Source organism: Telmatherina bonti (genome assembly GCF_933228915.1).
Source record: "Telmatherina bonti genome assembly, chromosome: 16".
Classification (NCBI taxonomy): domain Eukaryota; kingdom Metazoa; phylum Chordata; class Actinopteri; order Atheriniformes; family Telmatherinidae; genus Telmatherina; species Telmatherina bonti.
This window is the reverse complement of record NC_136614.1, coordinates 29,057,914-29,082,268: the sequence shown is the minus strand read 5'-3', so window position 1 is coordinate 29,082,268 and position 24,355 is coordinate 29,057,914. Positions and strand designations below refer to the sequence as shown.

At 38.8% G+C, this 24,355-nt stretch overlaps 1 protein-coding gene across 1 annotated transcript; it reads right to left on the bottom strand.

Moving 5' to 3' along the window:
* Nucleotides 1-318: 318 nt before the first annotated feature.
* On the bottom strand, nucleotides 319-22,681 carry tshr (thyroid stimulating hormone receptor; the record flags this gene model as incomplete). Its single annotated transcript, XM_079255044.1, has 10 exons — nucleotides 319-1,756; nucleotides 1,979-2,167; nucleotides 5,523-5,600; nucleotides 8,005-8,073; nucleotides 8,519-8,596; nucleotides 9,123-9,197; nucleotides 10,492-10,566; nucleotides 13,385-13,459; nucleotides 14,964-15,035; nucleotides 22,515-22,681. The coding sequence occupies 10 exons, from the start codon at nucleotides 22,679-22,681 to the stop codon at nucleotides 319-321; spliced, it is 2,316 nt and encodes a 771-aa protein (XP_079111170.1).
* Nucleotides 22,682-24,355: the final 1,674 nt, after the last annotated feature.

Below are 24,355 nucleotides of genomic sequence, written 5' to 3'. Positions count from 1 at the left end.
TTGACCTTTTATCCTGACTGCTTTCTTAAAAATAATGTCTGTACTATTCAAGCTATTCTATTAGAATACAAAGGACTACAAGTGAGATGAAGTCAGACTCATATTTCAGTGACACTTGATATTTTCCAACAACTGGAACCATAAAATCATCACAGCTGAAATTGTGAAAACAGCTGAACTGTGTCTGAAAGCTGAAGCAGATACAGAATACTTGAGCTTTCTGTTAAATATCCAAACAGATCCATGCGCGATCGCTTCAAGGCCTCTGCTCTCCCTTCTGAACTTGTCTAGGTTTACTGCCTTGAGCTGGAGTTGGGCTCACGTGCCCACGCTATGGCTCTCCTCTGGGCTTGCCTGTTGGCTGATTGCCGGGTGGTAGGTATGTCTGGAGCACCTTTTAAGGTGGATGGGCACTTCTTCCTGGCCTTTCTTAACCTTCTCTCTACGGATTTGAGAAGTTCCACTGCTACCCTTTGACGAGACCGTCTGGCCTCTGAACAGCTGCGCTCGCTGCTGGCATAAGCCCACCTTACTGAGGAGGATGAACACGTCTCCCCTGAAGGCCTTAGTGAAGATGGCATAGAGGAATGGGTTGGCACAGGAATTGAGGGGGTAAAAGAGCACCAACAAAATCTTGGAGTTGGAAACTGTGATAAGAGGCTGGTCTAGCACTGCTGACATGGCATAGAAAGAAATAGGTGCCATGCACAAGAAGTCAGTGAAGATGAGGACAGCCATGCGTTTAGCGATGTTGGTATCTTTAGATCCAGAGTGGTAGTGAGGGTTGTGAACTGCACAGTAGATCTTGAAGTAGCAAGCACAGATAACGAAAAAAGCCAGGATGTTTAGGACCAACACTGACAAGATGTAGACCTGAGCCACCGTGGACTGGGTGTCCATTGGGAGACAGATGCTGACCTTCTGGTAACTGCTCACTCCAACCAGTGGAAGCAGGGCCAGGATGAGGCAGAAGAGCCAGCCACCTAGCATCACAGCTGCTGCGTGGTGCAGTCGCAACTTGCGATCCAGCCGCATAGCAAAGGTGATGGCGTACCACCTCTCAAGAGTGATAACCGTCAGGGTGTAGATTGACAACTCGCTGGCGAAGACCGTAAAAAACCCTGCAAGTCCACAACCGGGGCCTGTCTGCCAGTCTATGGCATGGTTGAAGTACTCAGAACGTGTATGGAGGTCTACTGAGGCGATGAGCAGCAGGTAAATCCCCATACACAGATCTGCAAAGGCCAAGTGGCACATGAGGAAGCGGGAGACTGAGAGCTTGTAGTGACTGGTGAGCAGCACCAGGAGCACCACCACATTTCCCAGAACAGCCAATAAACTCACAAACCACACAGACACTCGCAGGAAGCCAAAACCCATTATGTCCTCACATGGATTGAACTCGTCGGGCACTGGTGCGCACGCCACCTCCTCTCCCTCCTCACACACCACATAATCATAGCGACTGTCAAAGTCTTGGCTGGTGTCCTCCTGGGGGTTCTTGAGGGTCTCTCCAAAACCCACTTCCTCATTTGGCTGGCCCCCAAAGTAGGCGTGATAGTGGAGGCTGCCATGGAAGTCTCCCCTCCCCCAGTCTTGCTGGGACTCTCTGTGTTCCATGTCACTTTGCTCATGATCTGGAGGTGTTTCCACAAAGCTGTCCTCTTGAAGGGAAGGCATGCGAAGGGGACCAACTGAGCGTTTGTGATGCTGGTCGTAGAAAGCAGTTATGTTACAGATGATGTACTCCAAAAAGCTGAAAAACACACAAGTACATAAGTTGAGCCCATTAGGTAGTAATATAGTTCATTATTTAGATCAGAGTTTATTCAATCCCTGCCACGATCCGATACCCCTCACCTTGATGGATTATACAAATACATAAAAAATCAGGTCTCTCACATCAGGCACACACTTAAAACTTGCCAAGCATTTGAAGGTTTAATCATTTATAAAATATAATAATCAAAGAGCAAACCCCCGTTTCTTTTTCAGGTTTTTGAAGCCACAGCAGTGGCTCGGGTAGGTGAGATTGGCGACAGTGAGGTGCTTGAAGGTCTTGATGGGGGGCAGCTTCTTGAGGGCCCAGGCGTTGCGTGCCTTCAGCTCCCGCAGAGAGTCCATACCTGTTGTGGGCAAGGAGGTGACCCCAGTCAGGGACACATCTCTGAAAGATAGATAGATTGGAAATATAAGAGTTGAAGGAAACACAACTCTTAACATGCTGCTAAGGTGAAACTCAGCGAGAGGAATGCAAACATTGGTACAGGGATTCTTCCTTATGTACTTTATATTTTCAGAGAGCTTCACAGATGCTGAGAGTAACTGGGAATGATGAAACCTGACGGTACAAACTGTTGGGGAAAAAAAAAACAAGAAAAGGACAAAATCATTTTGGCTTTATAATTCCCTATATCTACAAAGCCTCATTCCCTTCATGGCCATTAAGCTCCTTTCCTATTTGGCACAATATGGCTGCCAATCTGCACATCTGTACGGAGGCAAAAGTGGTCTGCAACTACATCACTTGCAAGAACATGGGCATTCCCACACTCATGGAAAAGCAATCTTTAGACATAAAAAATGGGTATTATTATCAAATATTAGTATCTTGGGTATTATTTTGCAAATATGCTTTCATTTTATTCTCAGTATAAACAATATTTTCACAAAATATTTTGTTTATTAAAGATTGATGAATATGCTCCCAATGTTGTACTGTATCTGAAATTGAAAGATGCCAGTAATTTTGAATGGAAGAAAGGTGCTTAAGTCAGCTCAAAGCCAGACTTTTGAGGGAAACAAACTATGAGAGCTAGAGATGATGATACCGGAGAACTGAAAGATGGATTAAACGGCAACCCTCCATCTGTTTTCTCGCATGAACTCTGTGGTCCTTCATCTTTAAGTAATTATATGTGGTATTTCTGGGTCCGTCATGCCAAAGCCAGGACAGCCTCACAGAGAATAAGACATGCTGGGGACTGACAATCACACCGACATCCTGTGTGATCCCATTATCGGGACATTCCTCACCACACTGGACATTCTCCCCTTTCAGGGACCAAGCAGAGTCCAAGTAAGTTTGCTTTTGCTTTCTTTAGTTTCCTAACTCATCATACCTCTTAGTCATTTGCTAATTTAATAAAATAAAGAAACACAAGTTTGAAAATGTTATATTTGCTAAGAGTTTGTCCTTTTTAGTCCCATTTGCTCTCCACACTTTTCTGTCCTCTGCTTTCTTTTCCTCTCATGGGGCTCATTGTGTAAGGCAGCGCATACTCTGTGAGTGTCAGGCTGATTTTGTCATTTCCAGATGTTGGCTCATGACCTCATGGAGGTGACCTCACTCAGGACATGTTCCTCAGTGAAACAGAGTCAAGAGGACCTGCACACAAACCCCCTTTCACCAAACCAGACACTTAGGAACAAGATAGTCGTGGTAAAAGGTCTGGGCATTAACTATGCCTTATTATAATGAAATGGCAATGAGGTTGACAGTGTCAGAGAAAGTCTGAAGTTCCTTTATTACATGCTTGCACATGATATGTGTCAGATTTCCTGATCACATCATCACAGCTGTAAGGGATTGATCTTTACTTTATCCTGTCTTGCAGACATGTGTCATCTAGTCTGCACGTTATGAATGAAGACATTGGTGGACTCTATAGTAATGTGACACAGTGTGAGAAATTACTAGACCAGAGCTATTACTTATCAATACATGGCCTGCAAGGGTTTGCCACAAGTGACATACACAGTGTTTGTTGTTTTACAGACACTTTGATGGAAGATCAATGTCAATCTCACAATCTCTGTTTATATATGACATTTCAGACAGCAGCCGCTATCTGAAGAGCTGGCATGGCTCTTTTTAAAGTTTGAAAAATCTCTCTGTTAGCACTTCTAAAGTCAACTAATTGACACATAATATTAAGAAGCAAGTGTGTTGGTAGTATTTCCCAAAATGTTGAACAATTCCTTCAAGATCGGCTAAATTAACAAGCACAGATTGTATATATAAGATGGATGAAGCCTCTGTAATGTCACCTGTAGGTTTCTGAACAGCTAAAGTGAAGCTCAGTAGGCGTTTACCATCATGGTTGTCACGTGCGTCAATGCTTCTAGAACATGCAAAAATGGGCAAAGAGGTAGAGCTAAGAGGGGGTGTGTGATGTGGGGGTGGATGATTGATATCTGTAAAGCTCCGAGCTGCTAACCAGCCAACATAGGTAGGCGGGCTAAAGCAAAGTCATGCTGTTAGCTGGCTCAAAACCACAGTTGTGCTACATTAGGCTTTCTTGCAACTGAATATCAGTCAATCAAATGGACACGCCTCAAATTGTGCAGAATTGTAAGATTAAATTATTTTTAAAGGGTTGAGTTGTACAAGAACCTCCCCCACCCCAATTCTCATGTCCCATAATGGCCCTAAAGACTACACTACAATCATTTAGACCAATCACACAGTTATAAATAGTAAAAATACAAAGAAAAGACATTTTAACTCTTTCACATTTTGTTAAAGGGCCAAAAAAAAGATTTTAGATTTAAAAAATAAGACTCTTCTCCTCAGTTTTCCTTTGGTCGGGCTTTAAAGGGTTAGCCAAAACAACTTACCTGAGCATTGTTGCTAACCATGTCTGTCCCTTATGATCCCTTTTTTAAAATAGCTTTTTTTAAAATAAGGTCTGATGACTACTTCCAGCAGGATCGTTCAAAATCTCACAGATCTCAAATCATCTCCAACTACTTTCTTCAACAAGATAAGGAGTTCAATGTACTCCAATGGCCTCCACAGTCACCAGATCTCAGTCCATCAGAGCAGTTTTAGGATGTGGTAGAATAGGAAATTCTCACCAACTGTGTGATGCTATCATGTCAATATAAAGCAAAATCTCTGAGGAATGTTCACAATACCTTATTGAATCTGTGACACGAAGAATTAAGAGAGTTTTGAAGGTAAAAGGGGTCCAACAATTGTGTCTTAAATTTTAAGGACATATTCTCTCCTGGTCCAGTGTTCCTCTTTTACTTGTGCATATCACGAGGTAAGATGTTTTGCTTGTTGCACCATCACTGATATGCAGATGGTGAGTCCTTGTATCTGCTACTACCTGCCAACAGCAGCATGGATAACTGGACTAATAATGTCAAGCAGTGGTTCACAGTTAAGGATTTCTGATCTGGTGATTTTTTTTAAAGGTTTTAATAAGAGTTAAACTTTGGTGCAATAATGTAAAGTTTAAAATACATGCTTTAAGATTTATATATGCAGTGGTTTTGTGTGGTTATTTTCATATACACATCCATAAAGCCCATATGTAAAATCCTTATTAGATAAGCGGTAATCTCTGATTAACATGTAATCAGTGGCCAGATTAGAGATTAAATATAGTTTTCCTATTTTGAATGGCCTATAAATAATGATGCAATGCAATGAAAAGAGATTATTTTCTTTAATTCTTTTTTAATTAGTACATAAAAACAAATGTATAAATTCTGTAAAAGGTTGTACTTACAGAAGCATAGGGCCATTTATCGTTCCTGCAAAAGCACTTTCATCCATCCTGGTTAAATACTTATTCCTGTGGAGGTCACTGGATAGGAAAGCAGAAACATATAAGTGCTGTAAAAAGAAGTGTCTGAGTGTGTGTGGGTGTGTGTGTGTGTTTGGGGGGGACCAAAAAGATTTTTTCCTCACTGTATGTTGTTTTGATTCAAATTAGATGGTATGAAATATGAAAGTGTATGCCATAACTGCTATGCACCCTCAGACACATCTCCCGAAATCCCTTAAATCTAATAAGGATAATAGACCTGTGAGGGGTGTATTTGTTTTGGTCAGGTTGTGCTGGGATCAGTTCTCCTCTGAGGGGATCGGGCGCCAACACAAACACCAATGTGGTAAGACTCACTAGTTACAGACCAATGGCTTAATTGAGCTCTTATAAAGACCTGGACTGAGTGTAGGTGTTGTATAAAGAAGAGAGGGGTCTTAAATTAATGTCATTAATACCTCATATCCTGAATATGCAGGTTTCTGAACCAAAGGGTGAAAAAAGGAAAACACATTGCAAACATAAGGAATTTGCCCTGACTTGTAATTATATGAATAAGACTATTGAATAAACAAGCATGAAACTGGTCTAGAAGCCAGTGTCAGTAAGTGTGTGTTAAAAGGGAATGCTTAAAGTAGACTTTCTGCTATCCACTGTTGAAATACTTTCCTCTGAGAAGCACATCTTACTAATCAAGAGCTGGGTTTAGACATTTTTGAGTACATTTGAGACAGCTCATGGAGAACCAACTGTGATCCCTTTGATTATGTAGGGCAATTTTGGGTAAAGCAATAGACATCCCAGATGTCAGAAATGGCTTCATACATTTAGAATCCTGTGTAACCTAATTTTGGAGAATATGGAAGTACTCTAAATCATATTTAATAAAATACTGTCTCTTGAGCATCAAACAAAACGTTACCTGATCAACAGCATAGCTAAAGCTAGTAAAAGGTCAGTTTGGTGTAAGCATCAGTGACACAAATAGCAGAAATAGTCTACAACACCTATGTTGTTTAAGCTGATTTTGGAAAAGATGGCACGGCCCATGCTTTTTAACATGCTTTATTGTGAACAAATTTCAGACATGAATGATGAAATTATTTCTCTCGAATATCAGTCAAAGCCTTAAACTAAAAGCTTGCTGTGGTTCATTATGAATATCAAGCAAAAGCTAGTAGGAGGTTAGCATATTTCCACATTAGCTTTAAAGTTACAAACATCTAATCAGTGCTGCAAGAAGCCTGCAGTAACCTATTTTTAGTAAAGACTGATGATCTGTAAATGGACAAAGTTCATTCACTTATTGTAATGAGGACTGTAACTAGTTCGTATATGGATTTGTAATCACTTACAAAGTGTCAGGACAGCAATTTATGTCCAGATGAATAAGAGAATGTCCAGGTCCAGGATTTGACGTTGAACATGTCCTTTTATACACTTATCATGAAATAGTATCTCTTGAATAACAAGCCAAAGCCCAAACCTAAGGTTGGATACAACTGTATATCATCAATATGGAGCTAGCTTACCCTTTCTGTCTGCTCCACTGTTTTGTAGAACAAATTTCTAAGTGGCTATAATGAACTTCATCAAAACTGTATTGAACTAAACTTTTTTCAGGCATTTTGTAATACTTGGTTTGAGTATGTATTTCCAAAAGAAAGTGTTTATCATCCTATATTGTTTTAATGTTTTTTTCTTCCATTTCACTGATTGTTTCTACATTATTATCTGTTATCTCAATCATTAGTTAAAATAAATTATTCATATTAACATTGTAAAAAAACAAACAAAATACAATTTAGTTTTCTTTGCTTTTTTGATAGTGTGAACACTAAAGGCTTAAAAGCTTCTAACATTGAAAATAGTACCACAGGAAACCTGCAGAGAAACAACTTTTTTTTTTTTTTTTTTTTTTAATCATTGTGTTATCTAATTCTGGAGAAAATAATGAAAAAGAATAAGTCACAATATTATCTTCAATATCAATCTAAGCTTTAAATCAGAAAGTTAATCATAGTACATTGTAAATACAGAGCTAACGCAAGTAACACTTTGGCTTAGCTACACATTAGCTTAGATACGCATCAGCTTAAAAGGTACAAGAAGCTAAGAATAGTCCTACAGTCAACCTGCGGTATAAAACTATCATTCCCAGCCTTTGGTTAGATAAATTAGGTATGACCTGTTCATAAATTTGATTTGAAAAGACAATGTTTATTCCCAAAGAAAAAGCACTAAATTTACTTCACTGCTTACCATGCTAATCATCTGCTGGCTTACACATATTCATTATTTAGATGTTAGTGTTTTCAATTTGTACATCTTTCTGTAACAAAGTGAATGAGAACAATATTCAAAAATACCCTATTTAATATTTACTATTCTGACAAATCAAAGGAAATCAAACCAGTCAAACACATCTTGGTAGAATACCTACACTTGATCTAGCTTAGTCCCATTGAAGGCATGATGCTGTATCTCTCTGAAGCCATTTCCATACAGCATGCTGCAGCAAAAAGAAGTTTAGAATAATGAAATTAAAAACACAGATCACTTTAGGCCTCATAACCAAATAAAAATAGTTTATGTGTGGTGATAATTAATCTAATTCTCTGCTAAAGTAATCAAGCTAAATGGGAGCTTACCAAATTATTGTGATATCTTGGCACTCTGTGTACGTTTGAGCCTTTTTTAAGCAACATTTATCACAATGAGGCCAGGGGCAGGATTTGTTTAAGAGTGAAAACGTGGTAAACTGTTTAAGGGTTTGGGGTATATTTAGATAGTAAAAAACAAAGAAATGCCATAGTAATACTGCACAATTTAGCTCATCTGAATTTTGAGTTTTCTCTCCAAACTCACATATACATGCTTATATTTGCTTTTTTTCCCGATTCTTGTAAATAAAATAAGTGGATATGGTTGCTTCTGCTGGTTTGCATATATCTCACACTGTTAGCACTTCACTTGTGATGCCACGGAATGAGTTGGCCGGGATCTCCGTAATATAGGGGTGATCAACAATTTCCCTGAAAGGAAGATACAGACCGGAGAGGAAATGAAGTGGTTCAATAAACCTTTCATTGGAAAGAAGCAAGAGGAGAAATGTGGCGTTGATGACTATGTTCTGAAGTAATACAGCTGGGTAGGGAAATTAGATTTGGCAAATAAAGGCAGTGTCTTGATAGTTGACAACAGAGAAATTGTAGCTCTTTTCATGCGGATATGGAGAAGCAGACAAGATGCACATACAAATACAGATTGCAGCATTTAATTTGTCAATAGCACTCAATACAATTTGGGAAGGAAATTGCGTTGTCAGTGGCATAGCTTTGCAAACTTCAAACCACATTTCTTATAATCCTCGCTGTGGTTTATTTAAAAACAAAACAAAACAAAAAGACTTGGTATTAAATAGACAACGTTTTCTTTTCTGACACAGAAACATGTTGAATGAATTAAGATTGTGGAAATCTTGAGCTTATTTTGAAAGGTTCCTTACACCTGACTCATGGAGCTTAAATTAAAAAAGGCCGCATACATTCAATGACTTACAGTATGAAGTTCATGTCATTCGAGTGGATGTTGTTCAAAGTGGGGAAGAAAGTCAGGCCAGTATTTAAAAGCCCTCTAAATGACAAAGAGAAATTCATCTTAAAAAGGTTATGAAAAAAAAGAAACAAAACATAACACAATTAAAGACAAGACACTTTCTACAATTTTATCCTTGAGAAACAACCATGACTAAACAGTTTCATCTAATAAAAACAAGCTTCATCCATTTAATAGCAAGGTACTGACAGATTCTAGTTTACGGGTTTTGTTTACATTTTCTCCTTTTTAAATGATTTTTATGTTTATAGATAGTTTTAACAATAATCGGATTATTGTGCTAGTCTAACTATTTTCAGACCTTAAACAAACACTTTAGCTTGACTAAAATAGTATAAAGGGAGACCCCATGGAGACTGATACGAACTAGCCTAGGAATGCCTTGGGATTCACCCAGATGAGCTGGAAGAAGTGGCCAAGGAAGTGTGGGACTCTCTGTGTATGGGGTTCAGTGTTTTGCTAAAGGACGCTTAAGGCCCATTTTATGCTCCCTTACATACGTAAATGGTTACATAGGTGTCATACATTGCCGATCTTTCTATTTATGGCCATTTTTTCTTATTTTTTGTTGCCATGGTTATAACTTAAACTCAGAATTACTTGTCGATCCTGCAAAAAGGATAGGGATTGACAAGTATTCTGTCAAAACACTATCCGATACCATGGAAACTGCATCATAATTCTTTTTTCTGCCCAACCACGCCAAACACACACACACATGAAGTTACACAATCTTGTGTGGTGATTGTTGAGTTGAAGCAGCTACACACGAGTCATTGTTGTGCTAACATTCAGCACTATATTAGCAATCTTGCATAATTTCTCATTCAAAAATCCCACTAGCCAATAGCAAAATTTTGTCACAATTTTGTCACAATTTTACACAATTTTTGTAACTCAACCCAAAAAATACTCCAATGATGGATAAATGGTTTGACATAATACATGAAATTATCATTTTGGAAAGGATCAATCAAAATAAAAATGGCAATGACCAAAGCTCAAAGTCAAAGTCTTAAAATAGCATCCTACAAAGCAACATCACAATGCTATACTACTCCGAAAACATGACTAATTAGCAAATGCACAGCCATTAGATTACAAGCATTATTATCAAAACTATCCACTTCCATGGATTTACAATTTAAATCCCTAAACCTTTGGGCTTATAGACTTTCCATCCATCTATTTCCAGCACCCACGTTTTCCTAATGAGTGACTGAAGGGGGATCGTAGCTTATCTCAGCTACCACTGGCTTATAAGTATTTTCAGTTAAAAGATAAGACGAAAGCATGTCTGAAAGATACTTACAGGTACTTAAGGTTTGGGAGATGTTTGAAGGCCTCTGGGTCAACATACACCAACCTTTTTGTGTTTCGAATCTCTCTGAAAGAACAACAACAAAGAAGTGTCGGTAGCTGAAAATGCCCTTAAAAAGTGAGCTAATTCTGAAGACTGAAGTATGTCATGGCCACAAATTTGACATGTAACATACAACTTCATCATCCTCAAACCTGCAGAGGGAGCAGTGCAAGGTGCATGCCAGGATGTAAGGGAAGGGAAACTTGGTGCAGACAGCCAGTACCGGAAGCAGAGTCCAATTAGTATTTTATTGCCATGTTTATTCTGGTCCTTTCTAGCCAGAGTAAACACTTCTTTTAGCTGTCTGAAGCCTTGTAGAGCTCAGCTACATGTGTCCTGGCCCTTCTTCAGACAACCCGTTTGCAAGTGTTAGAGGAAAAGTTCCTGATTGGATGAGGTTTGCCTTCTCTGTGCTTCTGAGTTAAAAACCAAACCTTTAACAATATTATATAAACATTATATAGTCTGTCCAGCTGCAAAAACTGATCTCCCAAAACTCTGTTGCAATTCTATCTTCAATTCGGCTTTTGGGGATTTGACGAATAATCCTTCTCTTGAATTATTTGTTGATAAGGTTTATATTTAAATAGGTGGTCCTCGTTTCTTTTTGCAACCATGCTGACTTTGGCTGCTCATGCTAACCAGACCATTTCAAAAGGTTAGTGCTCTTGAAACCAACCTTACTGAAAAGCAGAATCTGGTACTTTATGCCAAGGTAAACAGCACCATCATCATCGTAGAGGAAATAGCCCTGCCTTGAACTGGCAATATTACAGAACAGGCAGTGTGAAACTGAGTACTGTAATGTTGGAGTAAGGCTCTGCTTTTAACTCTGATTTTGTCCCTCTCCCTACTGAAGAAAATATCTGAACTTTTAGTAGCTAAAAAGTACCTGCTCACATGATTCTCGACATTTTGTCTCTTTTTCTGTTTAGTTTTCTTTCTGGTGCTATACTGCAGGAGCTGTTGTAGCTGAGATTATTTATTTCATCCTAATCCTAGAATAAAATAAATCTATCTAAATCAAAGACTATATGTGGAACATATAGAAAAGTACCGTAATAAGTTAAAGTTTGGCAAGTGTTCTCTAAAGAGAAGAGTCTTATGATGAGTCCATACCAACCCTTCATATTGAACCCTTGTTTATCTGTTTAGAAAGATAATTTGGAAAGGTGTAGGAGCAAATCATGGTTTACCTGAAGTAAACCAAATGCAGGAAGTAAATTACAATTTATGTGATGAAAACCAAAGTTGCCTGGTTTTAGCCTATAAATGATTTGTTTTCTTGTTCATTGGCGGGCTTGTATTTTAGCTATTCTTCATGAACATCCACACTGGTGGTCTTTGTAGACATCACCAGTCACAACTGTAGACATGTTTCTCACCATGTCTACAGTTGCTGATGTTATTCTCCACAGATTCTTCGGGTGCTTTTAATAGGTGGTTTCTCGATGTCTTCTTCTTGTTCCTCTTCCCTGGTGTGTTCCTTTCATGGGTTGAGTGTCAGCTGTACATGCAACACTGCGTCGTCGATGGGTAAGCCCCTTGAAAACAGACCAAATGATGTGCATAACCAATGCAGGAGATGGACAAATATATCTGTCCATCTGCGTATCTGTCTTCTTAATGGTGTAAATGACACGTAAAAAGCTGTTAATGAAGGTCATTTTGGGATTCCCTAAATGTACATACAAACTAGATTCTTGGTCAGGGATGCTGACAGTTTTCATGCATGTCTGCTTTTGTTCAATATAGCACCATAAAAGGGAGATAGGTTCGGGAATATGGTGGAACCAAGCAGTGGAAAAATCAGACACTAACAGTAGGCAGGTGCAAAGATCTTGCAACAATATTTATATATTAAAAAGAAAGACCCAAAGAATTTTCTGAATTGATTGTTTCAGTTGACGGTGACACAATTTAAACTTCACCCAACCACCTCTGAAATTCTCAGCACTAACTACAGTCCTTGATTCAGCCAACGCCAGCAGCCAACAGGATGCCAAACATTCATTTGTGTCTGACCCTGAAGGAAACCTGAGATAGATGCCATTATCTTATGTGTGGTACGGCGCAGCACCAATCAGTGGCAAATAGGCCCCGGTGAACCAACATACACCCCCAGCTAGCCATGTAAATTATTACCTCTGTCTGTATTTTGAAGTTTCTGAAATTTAGCAGCTAATGGGAAAAGACTGGGACAATTAAGATAGAAATGTCTGGCAAACGATGCTTCAAGTCATGTCAAATTAACTTCTGGACGTGTTCATGTTAGTTAAAAAAAAAACCCATTTACACAAGCAGGAAGTCTTGCAAGACTGTATGAAGTGCTACGGCGTGTTCTGCTGAAAAGAGTGTGGTCAAGCAGGTGACTTGGCCATTAATCTCTATCCTATAATTAAGTATACCACACACCATGCTAGACTTTTACCCCTGAGCTGCTTTAATAAGCAGTGGGACATAAGGAAGATGAGTAGAGTAGCCACATACAGGTTGATTATCTTCCCTAACATGCTTTTAAGGTTTAACTCACTAAAAATACAACCTAACTAAACATATAGTGTTATGAATTATTGTGATGAATGGTTTGTGAATAACTTATCATTTTAAAATCCCACAGCAGTCACTTTTAGACCAACAAAATGGCAAAACTGCTCTGCACCACCTTGACGAGAAGCATTAAGTGTTGAGTGGAAGAATAAGAACCTAATGTGTTTCTTTCCTGCCTCTTTCTGCTGCTGGCAAGCTCAATATGAATTATTTTTCCCCCTCAGAGGGTAAATGGAACAGCTTAATCAATAAAGATCAATGAGGAGTTTGGCCTTTTCCTGTAGTTACTCACATGTGGGTAATTTTCCTCAGACCATAAAATGAGTGTTTCTCCAGCCTCTGTAGTGCCACATCCACAGATATATATCTGAAAGAGATAAATACAAATCTACTGAGCAAACTGTCTTTATGCAATCTTTTTTTTTTTTTGCTTGTGACTTGAGGAGAATGACGGTACTGTGTCAGGGTGGGAGCGACACACAAGACCTGTTTTTATAAATGAGTTTAAAAACAACCCTTAAACCTGCAACTCAATTCATCATGCCTTGTTTAAAGCCTCCAAATTCATGTAATTTTACAGGTATGTGACTCATTTATACATGACCCAGTCGTCAGTCACTCCACTCCCATTTGCCACTACGTGGTTACAAGCAGGCTCTCAAAATAAACCATGGACTTAGCACCAAATCAATCTTAAAAATGACTTACTTGTCTGGAATAAGAATTATTTTGACAAAAGACACCTCAGCGGATTCAACAATCAGACTGAAATTTCATTGGTTTTCTGTCTTCTCAGTTGGATGGTAAGCAGAGGGTCGCTGGAAACACTGGCTATGTGCACTTGAGGCTCAGAGAAAACCTCTCATGCGCGCTCATCTCACCTCATGCATGACTTGGACATGGACTAAACAGTTGAGGATCAAGGCTCAAGTGTATACTTTACCTCCACACAGAAACCCTACCACTACTGGGAGTCTAAAATCACTGCACACCCCAACAATGCTCTACTGGAGCACTCCACCAGTGTCCAAGCCCTGCTTTCCAAGCTGTGATTAGAAGTCAGTGGTGATACTAAACAGACAGCATATGATCTGCTTGGGTGGGAAGCAAAAGGGAAAAGTTTGAAGCTTGAAGGGAAGGTGTAAATGGAAGCAGCTTTAAATAGATTATGCTTGCAGAGCATTTGAGAGCACGTAACGGTTTATCACGCCAATAGCTTATCTCAGGACAGAAGAGAAACCTTCTGAAGAGTCTTGGTCTTCCACTATTAGTGCTTTCATGTAGTTTAATTTAAAAAAAAAAAAAAAAGCAGAATACGGCTGAATTGGGGAAGTAAAAGGAAGAGAAAATTGAAAGATACTAAATTGCTTTGTGAAGTAAAAAGATAAACACCATAAATGAGTCAAATAAAATTCTTAAGCAGTTTTGAGGTGACTGGTTGAAAAATATGAAAAAGAACAAGTTAAAGGTATTTTACTGATGCCTAATTCCACCAAAAAAAAATTAGTTCCACTTTAGTCTAATTACATCACTTTAAAATACATTCAACATCATGTTTATTATTATAGTATAGGGACTAATGTTGTTGATAATTATTAACTATCTTGTAATTTGTTGTTGTTGTTTGTTTTCTTTTATATTGACTGACAACATATTTATCATTTTATTATATTGTATAGACATTAACTAGGATGTAATCCTTTGATATGTCTACACAATTTGATACCAAAGGTTAGCTAGGTCCTGTATAGAAGTAATAAATTAAATGCAAGCAAAATATGTAGAATATAGCACATGAATAAAAATATCACAAATACAGAGTGACATGATGTCAATTTTATATTAAATAAATAAATAAAAAGAGCACTTACATTCTTGAGATGTTAACCAAGTTTGCAAAAGCATCCGTGGGCACCGACGGCAGACGAGTCTCAAAAAGCCATCTGCTTGAAAACACACAAGGAGAGACATTTTACCTGAGACATTTCTACTAGTGTCCTTATGTTTGGATCTGGATCAATGAGTTGATTATCTCATTCCTCTATATAAGCACTCCATAATTTGATACTTTATGACTGCAGATCAACATTTTATTTTCATCAGTCTCAACAGATGGGTTCAATACATCATTTTCGGGAAGTTTGCAGCTGTTATCATGAAATCGTTACTTTAAATTTAGTTTGGTTTTAATCGCAGGGCCCATCGCAGGGCCCTTTGGGTGAAGTTGGAATGATGTATTTATTTACCATTTATTTACAAAAAGCATGAATTTCACATGTTATTACACACGTTTTCTATGTGCAAAATCCATGTTGCATTTTAACAATGCAATAGTCACTACATTAAACATTGGATTGGTCCACGCAGCAGGAGCAGTATGTGTTTTTTTTTAACTGTGCTGCTGTGCACTTACATCTACCCATGTGCATGTAACATGGGAAGTCATGATGCATGGCTGAAAATAAGGCTCCACAAAAGCTCCAGTGTAATTTGAACCATGCCTATGGGAAAAACAAATCTGTCTAAAGTTATTTGTAATAGTCATTAATGAGTTAGAGAGTGATATTAAGAGGAAGTGTCCATTTTCACCATCACCATTCTGGTTTAGCCAAAATGTTAAACTTAAAGGACCAAAGAAAAAGTCCAATAATCAACAGATGGCATCACAGTGATCTATTTGTTTTACACATCTATGTCTAAATATCTAAACAACGTGCTTATAGATACAATTTGTTAGCACTCACTTTTCACATTTCCACGCAAAATAAAGTTGCAGATTGCTTATTATAGACTCAGTAATGATGTGCAATCCTTAACTTTTAGCAACGCATGCAAATAACTGTAACTTCCTAAATGGAGCTGATTGACTGGACATGTGCTATTTCTTTCATGGAAGCTAGCGAGAGATTGAGGAATTATAACAAAATAAAGAGGAAAGTGATTAAGATGGTAGCCATATGTGAGGCTGTCGTGTTATGTTCTGGCTCAAGGGACACACAGGCAGAATCAATTCCACAGCATCGTGCTTCAACGCTGCTCCAACACTGAATTAGGGGAGAAAAAAACAGTCGTCATCTTCTTCAGGTGAACAATAGGCCAGTTCAGAGCCGGAGATCCGGTCCGTAAGTCAGAAACACTCACATGTTCGTCAGCTCTGCAGTCGGTAAAAACGGGAGCACAGCTCTCTGTGCGCGCTTTGACAAGCTCAAACAAACAGGGGGACACAAAGCAGATCCTGATACCAAAAACACCCCAGTTAGAACCCAAATAACCAGTATGCAACCAGCAGTGAGCCCATCTCATGGGCTTAAGGAGAAAATTGCTGCCTCAATTTGTCATCTTGGACGGAAACCATTGAAAACAAACACGTTTGGAATGGAGTTTGAAGTGGAAAACGACCCTTTAATGCGCGGTGGTGTCAGCATTTTGACTGACAACGTCGTTGTGCTCAGTGTGAGCGCTGCCTCATTCAGATGTAGCCTGCGGTGACCACTGGAGAGGACCAGTTACACACTTTTAACCAACTCTTTCTCCAAAGGAATCCAGCGTAAACCAGTTCATGATTAAAGTCAGCGCAGTCAGAATTCGCTCCCCCCCACCCAAACATGTTCAACATCCCTCTTTTTATATGAATCCCAGAGCTCATCTGGTACCACTCAGGAAACAGCATTAAGATCCAGTCTGTTTTATTAGTGGTGGAGTGACAACGAATATCACAAGTTATCACATGTTTAAAGTCCAATCCAAGAAACTGGAGGTTTCTGGAAGATTGGATCTGCTGTGTTTTCCTCTTCTTTCCCTTGAAGTCTTTTTTTCTCTCTTAATTATTCTCAAATGGGACTCACTTGCTGTTTGAGAAATGTGCTGTAAAAGGTAAATATTGTATTTGAATGCACCGTCCAGACGCAGGAGGGTGTCACGCTACGCAGCGTGTTAGCGTGTCTGTGCTTTCCTTTCCACCTCCCTGACTCCCACTGACACATGGAGCAACCTCCACACACACTGAAAGGACTCCAAACTATCCACACATACACATACGTCTGCTTTGCATCCACATTTTTCTTTTTACAAAAAGAACTTTTGCAGAGTTTTCTGCACAAAACCTTTTTGAACTAAAGTCTTGTGTTCATAGCAGAATTAATGAAGGACATTTCAGTAGTTTTGCCCACCCCGAGGGACTTTTGTAATCACAACAAAGAGGACATTTGATTGCTATATCTCAACAATTCATTATAAAGTATGATTTGCTTTAGATAGATGAGATTGCTTTTATAAAAACTATTCTCCTAAAGTCAGCAAACTCAAAGAGCAACAGCCTCAGTCCAAAGCCAACACATTTTTCAGCACATCTCTTCTAAATTTCATTAATTGAAACCTAATACTACATTTAAACAAAAGACTGGTTTGAACAAAGTTGTTTGGAATTTGCCTTGTGCAAATCTTTTGAGCCAGCTTTCATATCTTCATTACTAAGAAAACAGGAAATAGGTGCAACGATTTTACTGAAATGTGCAAACATCCATGAAAATAAAGTTTAGAAGGCATGAAAAAAATGATGATCAGCTTGAAAGTGAGTATTGAGTATGAGAAGCCTCTTAGACAAGCTTTCATGTCATTTCTTTCCGTAAACTTCTGGAAGAGTTCAGGATATTGGGTTCCTTTTCTTCCAGTTTCTGTCAAAATGATCCCACAGTGCTTCAGTGATGTTCTGGGAAGGAATCATCAGACTCCATCAGACATGTTGCCACTCTTCTGCAGTTCAGTTCTTGTGCCATTTGGCATTCCTCAGTCCTTTTTATCTGTTTCCTTACTTTAGGAACGGCCTCTGGACGGCAACCCTTTGCATGGAGACCATTTCTGCCAAGCAGAAGGTAGATCAACAGCTTGGTCATACACATCTATCTGCTTCTGTTTTATTTTGTTCTTCACTTGAACAATTTCAGCTTTTTTTTTCTTTCAAAGTCACAGTGTATACAAAGCTGATACATATTTCAGGTTTTTCTTTTACACCTTTAGAAATAAACTTTTGTGTTAAAAAATGTTTTCTATCTTTGACACTTTCTTTACCACCAAGGATATAAATTAGTCCTTTCATGAATGCATTAGTAAAAGAACAATGCCACATTTTTAAAAATACAGTATTTCACCTCAACAGACATATGCAATGATAAATTTTGTTTATTAGTAATATTTTGAATTGATTTGATTTATTTTAATGTATTCCATAAGATTTCTATAAAATAATATATAACCATAATTATACTATGTAAATATTTGATAAAATATAGCTGTTTTATTTTCTTTTTCTATTATTACAAAAGTAAACTCATGTATGCATTTATGTTCAGTTATATCATATATGGATTTATTCTCCAGTGAGCAGTAATGTATTGGATGACTCACTAACAGCCAATGAAAGTGGCTCCTTCACATATATACTATCCTCAAATGAATGTTCAAGAAAAAAAGCTTGTAAATTGGTGTCTACTATACTGAACACCATGCAGGAAAGGATTAACACCAGTATACATACAAATATGTATATATATATATATATACATACAAAAATGTCTGGCCAGTTCGGCTGGTAATGCATGAAATTAATTATTTTGGTTATGTGGCAGTTCTATCACGACATTGCCAATGAGAACTGTAATGTATCAAATATTCGTTGGCTGTTGCTTGGTGTCATGCAGCAGAATGAGAAGCGGAATCTTAATGAAGTATGTGATGTGTGTAAGAAAAACTGAAAAGTAGCAGAGGTTGGACTGTGTAAAAAATTATGGATCAGGGGTTAGATGATGATGAGAGGAAGTGAAAGGCATTGACATCTGGGGTGCAAATAAGTAGGATATTTTGCTTGTGGAAACACAAACACCAAACATAGAAAAATTTTAAAGTTTTGGCTGATTGGAAACAAAATATGATGAAATGAGGACTGACAGATTCTGGTAGGATTGTGATTGCCGAAAGCAGATTAACCTTTCTTTTGTGAGGATTTTCCATCAACATTTCAGGATTATTTTTTAACTGGAATTTTATTTTTAGTGACAAGAATTCCTGGTAATCTGTGTGATTGGCATTTCCACTGCACTGCAAAGTTCCACAAAATCTATTCTAATCAGACTGATGGGGTAAGAGCAGGTAAAACCAACTGCACTACGCCTCCAGTCCAGTAGATGGCGATAAGAGTAATAAAGGAAAATGAAAATCCACTCATCATTTCCGTTGCACCAGATGCCAATTCCTAACACATCTTTTCCCTAGATTTCATGGAAGAATATCAACATGATATAAAAAAAATTGTTGGTTATGTGTTGGATTTATTTATATCCATCCATCCATTCATTCATTCTTTGCCGCTTATTCGGGGTCGGGCCATTGGGGCAGCAGCCTAAGCAGGGAAGCCCAGACTTCCCTCTCCCCAACCACATTTGCTAACTCTGCGGGGGGAATCCCTAGGCGTTCCCAGGCCAGCCGAGAGATATAATCCCTTCAGCGTGTCCTGGGTCTTCCCCGGGGTCTCCTTCCAGACGGACGTGCCTGGAACACCTCACCAGGGAGGTCCAGGAGGCATCCTGACCAGATGCTCGAGCCACCTCAACTGGTTCCTCTCAATGTGAAAGAGCAGCGGCTCTACTCTGAGCCCTTCCCGGATGACCGAGCTCCTCGCCCTATCTGTAAGGGAGAGCCCGGCAACCCTGCGGAGGAAACTCATTTCAGCCGCCTGTATACGAGATCTCGTTCTTTCGGTCACGAAATATATTGTATTATATTTATATATATTAATATATATATTATATTCTGATATAAATAAAATACAGTGTCGACAAGTTTGTTTGGTTACCTGAATGACTGGACAGGGAATGAATTTTAAAGTACGAAATAGACATGAATTGGGAAATAGATTAATTGAAAATTATTTAATTAATGATCGAATAAAAAATTGCTGAATGGTAATCAAATCAAATTGCGAGGTACCTGAGATGGCACAGCCCTAATAGTTATACCCACAAATAGATAAATACAAGTTACAAAACTTATGTCCCTATTCTTGCTCCATACATTTGGATCTTAAACATACGATGAACAAAATTGCAGAATGCTGCAAGAAAGTTCCACCATTCAGATTTTTTCAGCACATAGCCCCGCCCCTCAAGAACTATGGGAAGTCCTCTCTCTCTGGGGCTATGTCTGAATGTCCACACTGTTCCCTAATTCCTCATTTACTACACATGGCTATACTATATAGTGAACTCATTCTAATGGCAATACAGACACGAAGGTGTGCTATTTCTCACATGTCTACCGACTGTCACCACGGCAACAACCATGCGTTGTACCAAATTCAATCCAAACTCATGTAAAAATATTTTATTTTATTATACTTTGAACATTCAGACACATCCTAGGGGTGTTTTCCAGCAACAATTTTGGAATGAAGGAAAGTTTTTACGTGGGTAAAATAAAAGCCGTTCTTGCAGTAAAAAAAAGGGACTAAATTACTTTAAACCCACCACAAAGCTCGAACCTGGTAAGTTCTAAGATTAATCTAATACAAGTTAAATTTATTACCGGAAGGTCAGCTTTCCAGTTGGTTCTATATTACTGGTCCATTTTACAGATAGTGGAAAGACCGACTTAAAACCCAGCAAGTGGAAGCAACTAGCTAAAAGCCAGTAGCACAAATGAACTCACAGCTGGACTTGGCAGAAGTCCGAGTCCCCGTTGACCTCACTGAGCCAACGGGGTCAATCATTCCTCAGTATGAATACAACAAAAACATCAAACTTCATCATGCCTCATCTGCTGGAACATCCCGTTCTATTTCGGGCTTATTTGGCCGATATTTTTATCAGGAGGCTTGACAGTGCCAGGTGGCTCGCTGAAGGGTGCTGGGTAAACTTTGGGCAGGAATGTGAGGAAATCGTAGGGGACACTCCGGGCACGTGAGCACGTGAATTGAGGCAGTGATCGGGAGATAATTGCATGTGATGGGTGCTGTTGGAGGCGATGCAAAGTGTTGTTTGGAATTCAAGGATGAATGGGACATTCCAATACACCGTAAGGCAGGAATGAGGATTATCACAACATAGCCCAGAAGCTTCTCTTTAGCTTGAGTTATCATGTCATCAAGGCTCTTTATGGGAGCAAAACAAGCCATTTAATGGCATTATCGGCAAATCTAATGTATTTATAGTTTATTAGAGATCTGTGACGTCTAGATGATACTATATTAGAAGACAAGAGTGGCAGAGAGCAGGAAAATACAAACAGATTCAGTTCATCTCCAGGAAAACTTCATCATTAAAAACCACAGTAAAACAAAAGGCACTGACAGATGACATCATGTTGGCTCTCCTAAGGTTATTTAAGGTGTCAGATAATTGTATTGTTTTTATTGCTTGTTACCCCACAGCCAGAAATTTCCAATGGGACTGACAAAGATGTGTTTCCCTTCCTTGCATCTGCTTGTAATATGCAACTAAAGATCCAACAAGGTGGGATTTTTGTTTTGCTTGTTGCACAAAGAAAGCATTTTATATAAGGCAGCTTATGCTATCTGTGACCATTATGAGAACATTGCATGTTTTTTTTTTTTTTTATCCCTTTCAAACTCCATATAACTATTTAAAGTAAAGTCTGGAAAGGGAGGAGAGGGGAGTTTTGCATTGATAGCACTTTGGCTGACACCCAGAGAATATACAAGCGCAGACAGTAATTATATGAATGTTTGCAAAGGTCAAAGAAGAAAGCAAACCAATTATGTGAGGAGGTGACCTTGATGTTTATTACTCTATTTAGATACAAAGAGCATGTCATTTCCCCCTTTATACCTCTCCTGAATGGGAAATACTTTATTCTCCCTGCAACCCAAACAAAGGTAGCCTATATTGGAAATCTAATTCCTGGCTTTCTCCGTTATTTTATCCCTTTATTTCCCCAATCATTCCCATCAATCTCACAGTCTCATATGGTCTATTCATACCAGCAAAAATAAAGCCATGCAAACAGAATGTGAAAAGTTCTCTTGATTCGTGATATTTTAGCCCTTTTGTTACATGTTTACATGAATAATTCCCTTCAAATAACTGGTCTGCTGATATCCATTAAAAAAGACTCATGATATGATTTTAAGACTTAAGATTGAGTATTTGACACCAGAAAAAGCTACAGTCACAAACAGTTTTATATCATTTCTTATATGATACCTGAAAATGGAAGAAGTACTTAACAGCATCTGGCCCCTAGAAACCCCGTGGGTGCACTTTAGAGGAAAACTGGTGTTATTATAGTGTAGGATAATGGTTTTTCCTCGAGGCTAAGATCACTTTTTACTTAGAATGCGTGAAAAAAAAGGTGGGGAAAGAAAAGGAATCAGCAGAATCGCTTTTCCAGCTGCGTTATGAACGCCTACTCACAGCGTCTCTGTGCTCGCTGGAAACCTCGGGAGGATTTCAATGTCAAAGCAGGAGATAGTGTGTGTCCTCCACTCGGAGCACTCACACACGGCCGGGCAGGAGTCAGCGTCCGCCGGGGCGCAGCTCAGGGTGACGAGCGTCAGCAGCGCGCGCGCTATCACCTGCATCATGAGGATGATGGTGGTGATGATGATGGTGCCAGTTGTCCCCAAAACCGCCACAACAGCAGCAACAGCCTGTGGTTTTCCCTCTCTAGTCCTCAGTGGAGCGTTTGGTAATGCGCGCAGCTTCACGAGGGCCCCGCGGCTTCTGGGAGCCTGGGAAGGTGTGGATGCTGGTGGGGACAGATGCAGCTCTGGGCAGGGTTTGGAGGTGGTCTTCATCTTGAGGGAAGGTTGGACTTCAGCGTTATAAGGACCCACGATCCCCTTTTTCTGTCTTTATTGTGACTCTTTTTGGTTGGATATGATGTGACAACTGACACCTGCGTTTCAGCCTAGATTAGAGTTTACCCTTGAAATGGTATCTTTAAACTTCCAATTTTGCTAAGTAAATAATGAAACCTCTAATTTGAAGGGTTAACATCATAAATTAGATATAAAGTTAATTTAAATTTCTCTCAACAGTGGTGGAAATGAGACGTTTATGGTGCTTTCCATTTAAAGAAAATATCATATTTCTGAGATATTTATATAAGAGCAAAGTTACCATTGTTTTAATTTCTTTCTTTATTCCAAAGGACTTACACTATAAATGACAAAGTAGGCTAAATTAAGTAGGGTAATTAATATAATTAATAACTAATCTATCACTACGCATTAATAAAGAGGTAAAATGCACATATTCATACATTAGTCAACATGTAAAAAGTAGGGTTTAGCCAGATTTTCATTAGTCTCTTTGTGACAGAATCTGCCACAACAAAGCTGAGGAGGCTAGTGATCATTATAGCAGCAGGTGTTTTTTTTGTTTTTTTTTTTACATTTTAATTTCTGTACTGGTTAATTTTGGCTAATCAACTTGCTGATCACTTTGTAGCTCTTTACTTTTACATTTTCTTTTCTTTTCTTTTCTTTTCTTATCTGAACTTATCTTTTCTTATCAGATCTTATCTTTCTTTTCTTCTCTTATCTTTTCTTATCTCATCTTATCTCATTATTTTCTTTTTTCCTCTTTTCTTTTCGTATCTCAACTTATCTTTTTTTTTTTTAATCTCATCTTTTCTTTCCTTATCTCATCTTTTCTTTTCTTATTTTATCTTTTCTTTTCTTCGAAGAGCGGCGGTTGTGGCGCTAAAGCTTTCCGTTGGACAATGTAGTTCACAAACATGACATTCCCGCACGTCTCCATCATGGATCGCCTACATTTCCCAGCATCCCCCGGGACCGTTACGCTCCGCTGTTTTCCTGCTCAGACGCGGCTAGTTCAAGTTGCCATAGCACAGAGAGGCGCAGTTGTTCTTGTGTTAGTTAGCGCATTCATGGTGCGACAGTCGGATTTTACGTGTAACATACATCGAGACTGATTTTTCCGCCTCTGTTTTTTTTCTGTAGTTTTTAGATAATCATCAAAAGGTTCAAATAGTTGGCTAACATGTGCTTAGCTTGTTAGCTAACCCTGCAGCTCCCACTTGTTGCTAGCCAGGAGGAGCATCAACAACAATGTCCTCTGCTGTGCTTCGTTGGGATGAGGGCAGTTTGGAAGCTTTTATTGTGCACTTCAAATGTTTTCATGTATCCACGGGTTGCTAAAGTAACAATGAAAAAGAACACACAGTTTATTTATGTAATGTCAGAAACATCAAATGTAGGAAAAGTGACCAAGAAGCCTCTAAGCATCAT